Source organism: Ursus maritimus, unplaced genomic scaffold (assembly GCF_017311325.1).
Source record: "Ursus maritimus isolate PB19 unplaced genomic scaffold, ASM1731132v1 scaffold_33, whole genome shotgun sequence".
In the NCBI taxonomy this organism is placed as follows: Eukaryota; Metazoa; Chordata; class Mammalia; order Carnivora; family Ursidae; genus Ursus; species Ursus maritimus.
The window spans coordinates 24272098-24285468 of record NW_024425897.1 but is presented as its reverse complement, the minus strand read 5'-3'; the positions used below and the strand labels follow the sequence as shown (position 1 = coordinate 24285468).

The window sequence follows — 13371 nt, the reverse complement described above, 5'->3', positions numbered from 1 at the left end:
GAAAAGTTGAGGAACTCCTCAGAAAAGCTGACTACAAAGACAAAGAGATGGGAAAAGACGAAAAAGATTTAAAAAAAAAAATCATCAACAGCATCCGTCCAATGTTAGCAAGAAAGAACAGAGATAAATACTGGAGGAAATTATGAAGAGAAGTGTTCAGGCTACAAGGCTAGGTCTTCAGACTGAAAATACTCAGAGTGGTCAGGAAAATAAATGGAAAAGGGACCACAAAAAAGTCCATCACAGCATTTCAGGACACTAGGGAAAAAGACACAAATTAAAAGTTCACATAAAGGGTAGAGGGAGGAAAAAACAGGTCACCTTAAAAAAAGAAAAAAATCCAGTTTCTCCTAGGGAACACTGGATGCTAGAAAACAATGAAAACTGGATTCAAAATTCTGTGTATTAAATTCCAACTTGTGCCCAAACCATTGTGAAGACAGCATCAAGTCATTTTCAGATGTGAAAGATCTCATAATTTCCCACATGCCTTTTCTAAGGAAGTTACGTAAGGATATATTCCCACCCAATAAGGGAGAACGAGAAGACCTGGGATCCAGGAAACATTGAGTCTGGGACGCAGTCATGCATCACGCTGTTGGTGACCTGCCTGTGTTGTGACAAGGTACACAGGACACGGGGCAGTGGGGGGACATGTCTAATAAAATGGGACTTGCAAAAACAAAACTCGAAAGGACTGTACGAGATATTTTTACGAGATACTTTAAGAATAGCAATTTGGAATGTTGGCGGAGGAAAGGGAAGGTGTACAACAAAGGAAACCCCATCAAAGGAACCTACGCTGCTCTGAACTAAACCGTATTCCCATCGTCATAGTAACGTCAAAACCCATTTTGTGATTTAATGAAAAGAAGGGCATGTAAGTATGATGGGAGCCGGCTGCAGTGGGGGAAACGGGGACAAAATCCTCATCATTGTGCCAGGAAATAACACTAATGTCCACAATTAAGAAGCAGCAGTGGAAGCATATATTTTAGGGACGTGGCAGTAGCTATCAATAGAAACAGCTAAAGGGGCGCCTGGGGGGCTCAGTCGGTTAAGAGTCTGCCTTCGGCTCAGGTCATGATCTCAGGATCCTGGGATCGAGTTCCGCGTCGGGCTCCCTGCTCAGCGGGAAGTGTCCTTCTCCGTCTGCCCCTCACCCCACTGTTGTGTTCTCTCAAATAAAATCTTAAAAAATAAATAAATAAAGGAAGGGAGGGAGGGAGGGAGAAAGGAAGAAACAGCTAAAGAACTAAAGACAGGGAGCAGAATGGACCAATAGGGAAAGTGAGGCAGGGTCAGTATTTCAAAGTATTGTATGTTAATGCAATTAAATTTTTTTAAACCTTGCATATGTATTACTTTAAGAAAATGCAACATATATACATATTTGTATACATATTTATTAATATATTTAATATAAGTATACTTGCTATAAGCATATTAATATACTTGTATTAAACATTCACTCCACAACAGTTGACCTAACGTTTGCAATTTTGTGCATCTTGAAGAAAAAAGGGCAAAAAGAGCTTTTTCAACTGACAGCCAATAACTTACAAAAAGCCTTTCGTAAATGACCCATAAAGAAAAACAAATTTCTTCCTCGAGATGATATTATAAAACAGGGATTGGCACAGTTTGGGGGTTTTTTAAAGACTTAAGTAATCTCCACACCCAACATGGGGCTTGAACTCACAACCCTGAGATCAAGAGTCACTCGCTCTACTGCGAGAGCTGGCCAGGTGCCCCCCCACCAAAGTTCTTCAAGTACCAGAGAGTAAAATATCTCCAGCTTTGCAGACCAAGAGGCAAAGCTGAGGACAGAATGTAGGTCCTTATATAACCCTTTGAGATCTAAGCATTGGAAACTATACTTTCTTAGCCCACAGGCCACACAGAAAGGAGCAGCAGGTGGGATGTGGCCCATTGGCCGTAGCTTGCTGGCCCAGGTTATAGAATATCAACTCACCTGCTTTTCTGGTTTTCTAAATCATACATGCTCATTATAGGAAAACAGGAAAAAAGAAAGAAAACCATCTCACAGCCTAGAGTAAGTGACAATGGCTGATAACATTTTAGTGCATTTCCTTCTAGCAGTTTATCTAAAACACAAAAATGTGTTCACCCATCTACTTTTTGATACCAGAAACAAGACACAGGGGTGCCTGGGTGGCGGTCGGTTGAGCGTCCGACTCTTGGTTTCGTCTCAGGTCATGATCTCGGGGTCGTGGGTTTGAGCCCCACATCAGGCTCTGTGCTCAGCATGGAGTCTGCTGGAGAGTCTCTCCCTCTCCCTCTCCCCCTCTCCATGCTCACAGGCTCTAATACATAAATACATCTTTAAAAAAAAGAAACAAGACACATAAATCATAGCCAAGATCAGAAGAAACATTTTTTCCCATCTCTGCTGTTTTCCACTAATTCAGGGAGAGAAGGGTTAGGCAGGCCAGAGAAGGCTACAAACGCCAGTGAAGGAAACACAGACACCAAGAGAGAACTTCTGGGGGCGGGGGGAGTGGGGGAAAAAAAAAAAAAGAACACTCTAAAATAGAATCTGAAAAACACATGTCCGTAGCGTGTTATCAAAAGTTTGGATCTCTACGGCTGTTTCTCGTTTCCAGCAGAGAACATTTCTACGCGGTGGGGCGTGTTCAATGTTACTTCAAAGCGAGGGAGAGCTCCGTTTCCTAGAATAGCGATGCCATCTCGCAGCCCGTGCTAGCCCTCGCCGATGAATGCTGCTGGCCGTCACGGGCTAGGGCTCTCCACAGTGGAACCCCCTCAGCCAAACTCTCCACCTCGCTGTTCTCCATTCATGACACGCATGCTCCCAGGCTCGGGGCCTCTCGCCCTGCCATGCACCCCAGGTAATGAGGTGCAGACCCAACAGTAGCTGCTGCAAGGCCCGCCATGTGCAGCCCTGGCCTTGCACACAAAGCTGAGGAAGCCAGGACCAGCCAGCCACCCTTCCCTGCTCGTGGAAACTCCAGTCTTCCCAACTCCCTTCTCTTGCCCAGGCCATTCTCCCTGCCTGAAACGCCCTTGCTCCCCAACTCCACCTACTAAGGCTTTGCCGTCCGTTCAGAGGAGGGTCAAATGCCACATCCTTCAGGAAGTCTCCTTTGATTTCCCCCTGCTTCTCCCACATGTTCTCCCTCTTCCAAACCCGTAAAGGCCCTAATATCTTCCCCAAGCTCCCATTTGGCCATGGTTCCTTGTCTGCCAGATTATAAGATCCTTGGGGACAAGGATTCCGTCATTCCTCTTTGGGTCTTCTTCCCAGCTCAGGGTCGCTCGTATGGTGAGCAGGGAAGAAAGAATGATTTATAAATGAAAACAAAAGACTCCTGGACTCTGAAATTGCCTTCTTAAGGGAAACCCATCATGCTTCCCTCAACACGAGGGAAATGAAGCCTTACCTTCAAGTTGCTGAATTGTTCTTTGAATACTATCTGCAAATTTCTGCATGTTCATTAAAAATTCATCCCGTATCAACTGAATGCTGTGATACGCTTCCCCAGGCACGCTGGGTAGATCAACTTTGTACTCAGATGGTTCAGAGATGTCTGCAGGCGTGAATCCCACGGAGGTGTCCTTGTGCTGATTGAAGGACAGAGCCGGCATGAAAACCTAAAACAAACCACACAGTAGTGCATTCAGGATCATGCACTCACTGCCTCTGGCGTCGAATATTCTATCAGACGAGGCACAGACTGGATTACAAAGCGGAAACTGCTCAAGCCCAGAGCCCCGAACCTAGAGAGAGAGAAACGATATGTGACGTAAAATGATCCCATGGTAAGAATGTGACCCAAGCCCGAGGTGACAGCATTTCTCCGGCTGCCACCGGCCACAAGGCGGCTGGGTTCGAAACTCCGGCACAAACAAGAAAAGCAGCAGGGTTAGCGAGTCCGCTCGGTGCCAGGCTAGTTCACGGCAGGGTTAAAATAAAGGAGGGTCTGGGGGCGCCTGGCTGGCTCAGTCCATAGAGCGTGCGACTCTTGATCTCGGGGTTGCGAGTTCGAGCCCCATGTGGGGCACAGAGATTAAAAATCTAAAATAAAGGAAGGTCTGAGGACACAGTCCTTTTGACATTTAGCTGAGGACAGAAGCACGCATTTATGAAGTCACTTGAATATAATAACAAAGCTTCACCCACATAAAAATGATGAAAAAAAAATGCCCATGGGTTGGTTGGTTGAGTTTGGGTTTTGGTGTACAGTTTTGCCTTTTCTTCTGAAACTGGGGTTCGTGATTTAAGACAAAGTACGGATACGTCCCACTGACTGAAGAGCCCAGAACTTCTGACCTGCAGTTTCGCAGTCTGGATTCTGCTGACCGCACACTCACGGTGATGTTCGACATGTCCCCTCCCCAGTAAAACATATTCTTGACGCTGCCTGCCTCCCACTCCCTCCCCTGATTGAACTCCAATCTAGACCACCATCCCCCTTCACAGACTCTCCCACAGCCTCCTACTGGTCTACTCTTCCCTTCAGCTTTTGTCCCAACCCCCCACCCCCACTCCCATGATATAAGTTTCACACAACAGCCAGAGGAATGATGCAAACCAGATCATGTCATTCTCCTGCTGAACCAACCCACCTTTCCAACCTTCCCCACTTCTCTCCAGCCACACTGGCCCTTCTTCTGTTCCTGGACCCAGGCTATGTCTGCTCATGCCTCAGGACCTTTGCACATACTACCTTCTCTGCCCAGGATGTTCTTGCCCCAGAGCTTCACGTGTCTGACACCTCCACATAATTCAGGTCTCAATTCAATGCCACAATCTCAGAGGGGTCTTTCCTGACCCCCTCAGCCCCACCCTATTACACTTCCCTAGGAACTTATTAGTGGAATTAGTCTGTTCATGAGGGTTTTTTTTTTTCCACTATCAGACATCACCTCCCCATGAGGCCATCCCTTACCACCACTCCCTGCACACACAAATGCGTGCACAGGCACAGAGTCCGTTTCTATCATATTACTAGGGATTATTGAACTCCTGCCACTTGTTACCGCCTGATATTTTCCAGCTTAGGAATCTGGGTCTTGTGTCTTTCCCCCAGTATCAGCTCCTAGAGCAGAGATCCAGTCCGTGCCGTTCTCCACTCGCCGCTCTACCGTCGAGGCCCCTGACGGCACCTGGGACGTAAGAGCGGCTGAACATTCCTTATATGTGGAGTAAACGAACCAGACAGCCTGAATCTTAGTTACCTGACATATGACATTCTTCAGGAAGGGAAGCACGTTAGCATTGATAATGCCGTACTGCAGCACCTCGGGCATGGTTTCCACGGCTTCCTTCATGTCCGTAGCCTCGGAGATCATCTCTGCGTGAGAACAGATTCAGAGCGTGAGCTGCGTGGGGAGGTGGCAGGCAGGTAACTCTCGCAAGTGTCTGGGAACCTGCTCCTTCTTCCCAAGTAGTTACCTAGGAATGTTCCAGGCACGAGCTCAAAATGATGCTGAGGTCTATTCAGACGAACCCCCCGGCCCATGAGACACGGAGGTAAGCATGACGTGCTGGGGTCCGCAGGCTCCCACCAGCAGCGCCACAGACCTACCCGGACCAGCAGATAGACACAGTCATGTTTTCTGGAACTGTTCGCTAGGCTCCTTGCTTTGCCTGGGTCCCCACTCCCAGCAACGCCTCTCCAGTTCACCGCCAGAGTCCCTTCTGAGTCACGAATATTTTTAAAGACAGATTTGGTGACAGCCTACCCTGGAGCCAGGTTTTGTTTTCCAGGTCTTTACTCCACCCGACCAAATATCAATGAGCCCAGGAGACATTTGGAAGGTCCGTTGGGCCCTTCCCTCGACCTCATTGGGAAACAAAACAAACTCAACGTATATCAACCAAGGCAGCGATCTCACTGGCTTCGGACCCACATCTGTGTAGACTTCATTCTCTCCTCACTACACTGCTCTAGATCAAACTCTTCTTTACTCAAACTTGAAAGTATAGAAGGACCCAGAACGTGAAAGAAAGAGCCTGACCTCAATGAAAGACGACCGCAGAGACACAAAGATGACAAGGGCGAACAGTAATAAAGCCCGAGGGGATGCCACAGCTGCTTGGTTCACGGCTTGGGCACCCAAAACGCCATCCAAGTTCAAAAGAGGAAAAAGAAACCCACATAATGTTTGTTCTGGAATTTACGGCGAGTCCGAAAACATAGCTATGCACAGCTTCCATGGAGGTAAAGGCAGAAGAAATGGGGGAAAACCCAGGCCGGAAGAGTGGGGAGTCAGCCTGAACTGAATAAGGCAGGAGGAAGGGCCAGGGGTCAGAAGAGACAGAATGACAACCGGTGGGGGTGGGGTCACTAGAAACCCCCAGGTGCCTCCCAGAATGCAGCAGGAATGCACAGAGGGAATATTCCGCCCAAAAGTTACCCTGTGGGATGAACTTGGCCTCCAAGCAGCTCCTCTGTCTTAAACGACACAGCCACACGGAGAAAGCCCCAGAGCTCATCGCACAGCTCAGGGCCACATCGTTTGGTATCTCTCTCCCTTTCACTGTTACACTAGAACTAAGAATATACTTGTACAGTTGTTCTCATTATTCCTGGTCGTTCTGCTCCGTGAAGTCACCCCGAACAAGGAATTAGCGAACACCGAGCCACTGCTCCACAGGACACACGGGGTTAGGCTCCAGCAGCCTCTGGTCACATTTTCATCAGCCATCAACACATAACCTGGCTTTGTGTTTCCATTTAAAGACAACTTATTTAACGTACACGGTCGATTCATTGACATTGAACTCAGCCAACGCTATAACTCACAGCTGAGCCAAGCTTCTCTAATACACCGGTCTCGTCTGTCGGAAACATCACAGCCTTCTCGTGCTCTGGAACACCGGACTACGCTCGAGGCCATTTTCAACAGTGAAATCACCAAAAAACATGAAGACCGTGGCACTACAGAGATCACAATAAGGACAGTCCACCCTCAGCCAGGAACACGCACGTTCAGCGACTCAAATGATTCCCACTAAGGGGCGCCCGGCTGGCTCCGTCGCCGAAACACGCAACGCTCAATCTCAGCGTCGTGAGTTCAAGCCCCACGTTGGGCGTACAGAGGACTTACAAATAAAATCTTTAAAAAAAAAAATCAAATATTTGCCTATGCTGTGCATGTCCACAAATGACCTCAAGGCATGGCAAGGATTGATTTGGGGGTTATGAAAACATGTGAGCGAGTAGGTGAATTCACAAAATGGAACCCACAAGTAATGATGATTGGCTGTCCTGGGAGGCGGGGGGGAGCTGTATTCTCAAGAAAGTGTAAAAATTAAGAATCTCACAGGTACACACCCAGGTGCATACACACCCACACTCATGCACACAGACTAGAAATATACCTTTTGTATTTCTGAGAAAATACACCACATTCTGGTCCAGAAACTCCTCAGGGACGGGAGTACATAGCACATTGAGATAGGTCTTATCCACAATGTGCTTAACGGTTCTCTGAAACGTGGGGGACAAAAAAAAACCATCAGGCTTAGAGATACCCACTCACCCAGACAAGCCAGCATTCAGGCGCCCCGAGCCCTCCTCTCTGTGCCTCCTGAACTCCCCCGCTGACGACGGGCCCTAGCAGACCACACGCATACATACACACACACACACACACACACACACACACACACACACACACTCGCACACACGACAACGCACCCAGACTTGAACGTTCAGCCTGACTCTATTAACTGGCCGATGCAGCCACACTCGACCTGGGAAAAGTCCAGAAAGAGTTTTCCGAGACGGTGAGTTGCAACACACGGGCTCGAATTTGGTTTCGGGGGTGAGGTATATTCGTGGAGCAGAGCAGAGCAACGTTGTTTAGCACAGGCCAGGCTAGATGCTTACGTCCTGGCTTCAAGCTCCACCTCTGGGATTTGTGAAGTAAAAGGTAAACTCAGCAGGCCTGGGGTGTCCAAACTCTGCGTGTTCCAAGGGTTTCCAAGCTGGCCCTTCACCGGCTCCTGGGTGATCATCTCTGTGTTTGGAATAGCCTATCTGATGTGTCTTTGTACACCTGGGGCCTTGGGTCATGCCAGGTACTTTATACTAGCAACGTGGCGGGTGGTGAATGCCAGTTTGTCTGCCTGAAGGCCCCGGTAAAAACTCGGGACGCCTTGGGTGAGCTTCCCTGACTTCCTATGTGTTCTCGCACATACTTGCTGGGAGAAACAGCACGTCCAGGCCTCCCTACCAGGAGCTTGGGCCCCTTTTTCTCCCAGACTCTGCCATACGTTCCTTTTTCTTTGTTGACTCTACTCTGCATCCTCTCACTGAAATCAACTCTAATCACGAGTATAAGAGTTCTTCTGGGTCCTGTGAGTCATCCTAGCGAATCATTCAATTTGAGGGTAGCTGCGGGGACTCCCAACACAGGATTCCATCATCTCTATCCCCAACATGTTCCCTGTATGAGTTGTCAGTGACGCAGACTCCTCGGAGGGGAGGGAATTCCCATTACCCCACCAAGCAGGAGAAAGCCGAGCATACCTTGACGGGGACGTCTTCTACGCTCTCTTTGTCCACTTCCTCGTTCTCTACACCGATTATAGGCTGATTTATGGAATCATTCCTCATCTGCAAATTCTTAGCTGCAAAACATTATTCAGTGTGCAAACTGAAATAATCAGAAAAGATTTCCTACCATCAAGACCAGACCTGTACCTTGTACAAGTGTATTTCATTCAACAGACAGGTTATCGAAAAGCTACACATACGCTCTTCACAAATGAATCCTATCAGAGCCTTGGTGTACATTATAATGATGAAAGTTCTTTGTATTTCTGCCAGGTGGGTTCTCAGCTGGAAATTTAACGTGTATGCGTGTGTGCGCACGCGTGTGTGAATGTCCCAGCTACGATGTGCAAAGCGGGATTTCTCTGAGGTTTTCACTTTAAAGGGAGTTTTATTAGGATGAGAATGATAGCTCACATATTAGCATTTATTCTATTTTCATAGAGAAATTTGTGGGGGATGAAAAGAAATCTAAATAACATGAATGTGTATCTCTCAAGTCTACTGTGACCCATAAAGACCTGGAAACCTCAGAGCCGGTCAGTCAGAGCCCTGGGAGTTACTGATGAATCCAGTGATCACAGAGAAGGGACAGATTTCCCCCAAACAGTTCAGCTCTTGCTGCAAAAGGCCCGACGCAACACCAGGGTGACTTTGGAATCAAATCAGTGTGTGGGGACATACTGGTCTACTCTTGGTTTTCTCATCCAAAAAACGGGGACAAGAACATCTAGCGACCAGACTCTGGAGGAGTCGCTGGGGGTGTGGTTCGGCGCCTGGCACAGCGACCGGCGAGGAAACAGTCGGTGGCCAGCAGTACAAATGTGATTAGAGCACGAGTAACAGCCTGTAGCCAAAAACACACTTGCAAATACACCGAATGGGCGCGCTGTGCTCCTAGACTTGGTTCAAATGGTTAAGTTTTAGGTTGTGCATATTTTACCACAAAAAAAAAAAAAATACACTTAAATATCCACTCGGAAGTAACGTTAACTTGCTTTGTCGAGAAGACCTCCCTGACCTTTCTCTGCAAGCAGCCTCCTTCCACGAAGTCTTTCCGTGGATTGGTGTGTCTTCGTGGAGCCTCGCGGGAAGTTGGCTGTGACCCTCGTCCCCCACCGTCTGTCTTACCAAAGCCCAACCTAGCTAGCCTTCCCGAGAATGAACAGGCAGCCCGTGTCTGTGACCCCACAGTCCTCTCCCTGTGATCTGCCCCACGGAGGGGACGACATTGTGGTTAAAAACAAACACTTCTGGAAAGGAGGACTAGCAGAGACAGCACATCACCAAAAAACCCCTTTCCCTCGGATTTTCAAATATTCAGTATCTCGTCAAAGTGAGGTGTTTAACCTACAGCTTCTGCTTCCTATGAGGGCAGGTGAATCACGGGATAAGTGTGGCACAGGGAGCCATTTAGCTCTGCTGGGGACGTGCGGGGTCTGGAGCACGGCTCTCTCCGTCTCAGCCCTACTGGCGTTTGGGGCCGAATCATTCTTTGTCGCAGGCACTATTCTGTGTGTTTTAGGATGTTCTGCGGCATCCCTGGCCTCTACCCTCCAGATGCCGGCAGCACCCGCCCTCCAGGGGTGACAACCAAAGCGTCTCCAGACATACCCAATGCTCCATGGGGGCCCAAGTCTCCCCTGGCTAAGAACCGCCATCCCCGATACAGAGGGCCAACAGACATATGAAAAGACGCTCAACATCACTCAGCACCAGGGAAATGCAAATCAAAGCCACAGTGAGTTATCACCTCGCACCTGTCACAATGGCCACAATCAAAAACAGGTGTTGGCGGGGAGGTGGAGAAAAAGGAACCCTCGTGCCCTGCGGGTGGGAATGCAAACTGGTGCAGCCCCTCTGGAAAACAGAATGGAGATTCCTCAAAATGGTAAAAATAAGTCAGAGAGACAAACCGTAAGAGACTCTTAACTCTAGGAAACAAACTGAGGGTTGCTAGAGGGGAGGGGGCGGGGGTAACAGGGTGATGGGCCATAAGGAGGGCACGTGATGTAATGAGCACTGGGTGTTGTATGCAACTGGTGAATCACTGACCTCCACCTCTGAAACCAATACATTAATTGATTTTAAATTTAAAAAAAAAAAAAAGAACTACCCTACAATCCAGCAATTGTACTACTGGGTATTTACCCCAAGAATATGAGAACATGAATTCAAAAGGATATGTGCACTCCTAGGTTTACAGTATTTATAACTAAATTATGGACACAGCCTAAGTGTCCATTGACAGATGGAGAAAGATGATGTGTATATATACAATGGAATATTACTCGGCCATTAAAAAAGAATTAAATTTTGCCATTTGCAACAACGCGGATGGAGCCAGAGAGTAGAATGCTAAGTGAAATAAGTCAGAGAAAGACAAATACTATATGATTTCACTCACATGTGGAATTTAAGAAACAACGGGGGGGGGGGGGGGAGACAAACCGAGAAACAGACCCTTAACTATAGAGAACTTGCTGATGGGTATCAGAGGGGAGGCTGGTGCAGAGATGGGGGAAATAGATAGTGAGGAAGGAGGGCACGTGTCCCGAGGAGCACAGGTGGTGGACGGAGGTGCTGAATCACCGTATGTACACCTGACGCTAATATAACAGTTTACTGAAATTAAAAGTCTAAAAACTTCATAAAATTTCTAAAAACACATGCAACAATGGTTTCAATAGAGGACAAAAAGAAAGCTCAGTTAGATAAATAGTAGAAATACACCAGAAATAAAATGAAATCACTCGACAGAAAAAAAAAAAAAAAAGAAAGGAGAGGAGAGGAGCAAAGAACCGGCAGCAGGAGAACTGGGTCAAAGGGCGACGCCAAAGCCGCGGCTTCACGAGGGGGGACACAGGCTGCAGGGGCTCGGCAACGCGAGGCCCACTCAGGTGTATTCAGAGCAACTTCTCCCGCTCAGGCCTTTCCCACACCGGGCAGGGACCTCCTCTGCTCGTGCAGCAGATCGGCCAAAAGAAAGGGCGCGTGGGGTTTGCACAACGGGAAGGAGGCCAGACGCCGCTTGCACAGGACTGGGGGGGGGGGGGTCGCGTCCTGGATTCTACTGGGTGGAAGAGTGCACGCCCAGAAGTCACGCCGCCCGGACCCTCGGAAGGGGACTCTATTTGGAAAGAGGGTCTTTGTGGATGTAAACGAGGAGGTCATGGAGAGGGCACCCCCCAAATCTGGTGACTGCCGCCTTTGCAAGAGTCAGGACAGCAAGATTCTCGGACCCACAGAGGCAGACGCGGAGGGACGCGCGGGCCAGCCAAGCGAGGCCCGGGCCGGAGGGGCAAGGCCGGTGCCCCCGGGAACCTGCCCGCCCCGCCCCGCCCACCGAGGCCCAGGGCCGAGCGCGGTGTGCGGTCGCTCGGTGCGCCCCGCGACAGCCAGCACCGCGCTCCGTACCCCTCCTCGCGCGGAGCCGCCCCAGCCCCAGCCCTCGCCGGACTCACCCCCCGACTCGACTTTCTGACCGTCCTCCTCCTCCTCCTCCTCCTTGCGTTCCTCCTCGGTCGCCGCCGGCACGTCGCCCTCTTGACCGCCGGGAGCATGGAAGAAAAAAAGGAACACGTGGCTGTCCCGCCGCACGAGGCACCTGAGGCCACTGCTCCCCCGGGGAGGTCGGGGCGAGGACACGGGAGCCTCTCGCCCTCCCGCCCTTGGGTGAGGCCGGGCCGCTGCACTGACCGCCGGCGACCCGCCGCTCACCCTGGACGCTGACGGGCGGGCGGGGGAGGCCTGCTCCTCTCGCGTTAAGACCCGCCTCGCGTGCGAGTTCCACGGGCTTGTTAGACGGGCCACCTGCCCGTCTGGAACCTTCTGCCTCCTTGCTCCTCCTTCCCTGCCCAACTGGACTGTACTGGAGCCAATTTATGAACCAACACAGTCACCCCGAAACGTTCCAGTTACCCCAGACAACTCAACTCCACTAATTATTATTTAAAATGTAATATAGGGGGCACCTGGGTGACTCAGTCTTTAAGCATCTGCCTTCGGCTGAGGTCATGATCCCAGGGTCCAGGTGGAGCCCCACACTCAGCAGGGAATCTGCTTCAGGATTCTCTCTCCCCCTCCCCCACTGCCCTTACCTTTCTAAAATAATTCTTTTTGAAAATTAAAAAGAATCTATTACTGTGTGGGGCGCCTGGGTGGCACAGCGGTTAAGCGTCTGCCTTCGGCTCAGGGCATGATCCCGGCATTCTGGGATCGAGCCCCATATCAGGCTCCTCCGCTATGAGCCTGCTTCTTCCTCTCCCACTCCCCCTGCTTGTTTCCCTCTCTCGCTGGCTGTCTCTATCTCTGTCGAATAAATAAAATCAAATCTTTTTTTTTTAAAAAAAGAATCTATTACTATGGATTAAGCAAGTGCAGCCCCCTTTCATCTATGGGACTGGCCCATATTAAAAAGACTGACGGTATTCAGTGTTGGCAGGACTGTTGGCTAACAGGCACCTGGCCACTGTTGGGTGTGGATAGGCCGGGCCTCTCTCCAGAGCAGTTTGGCAGCCTGTCTGTCGTGTAAACGCACACACCTAGGAAACGAGCAATTCTGCTTTTATAAACCTCTTCCACAGAAATACACAGTGTGCAAGGATGGGTGTGCATTGTTACCTTGCTCGTGAAAAAATACTATGGAAAGTAAATAAGTGTTCATTCATTAGGGGATGGCTAAATAAAATATGGTGTATCACTGTATTTAAACCTATAAAGTTAGGTAGATTTATAGGCATTGACATGAAAAATTGTCAAGATGTATTTGAGGGAGACAAGTCACAAAATAATATATATAGTACAACTGATTTAAAAACTA

General features: G+C 49.1%; 1 protein-coding gene across 2 annotated transcripts in view; it reads right to left on the bottom strand.

Moving 5' to 3' along the window:
* Nucleotides 1–13371, bottom strand: part of DNAH10 (dynein axonemal heavy chain 10) — a 132636-nt gene that overhangs the window by 116315 nt on the left and 2950 nt on the right. For both annotated transcript variants that reach the window (XM_040620022.1, XM_040620023.1), the window contains exons 3-7: nt 11151–11158; nt 8526–8626; nt 7373–7481; nt 5224–5339; nt 3426–3636 (exon numbers count right to left, since the gene is read on the bottom strand). In XM_040620022.1, coding sequence (XP_040475956.1) covers nt 3426–3636; nt 5224–5339; nt 7373–7481; nt 8526–8626; nt 11151–11158 — 545 coding nt within the window. The remainder of the gene's footprint in view (nt 1–3425; nt 3637–5223; nt 5340–7372; nt 7482–8525; nt 8627–11150; nt 11159–13371) is intronic.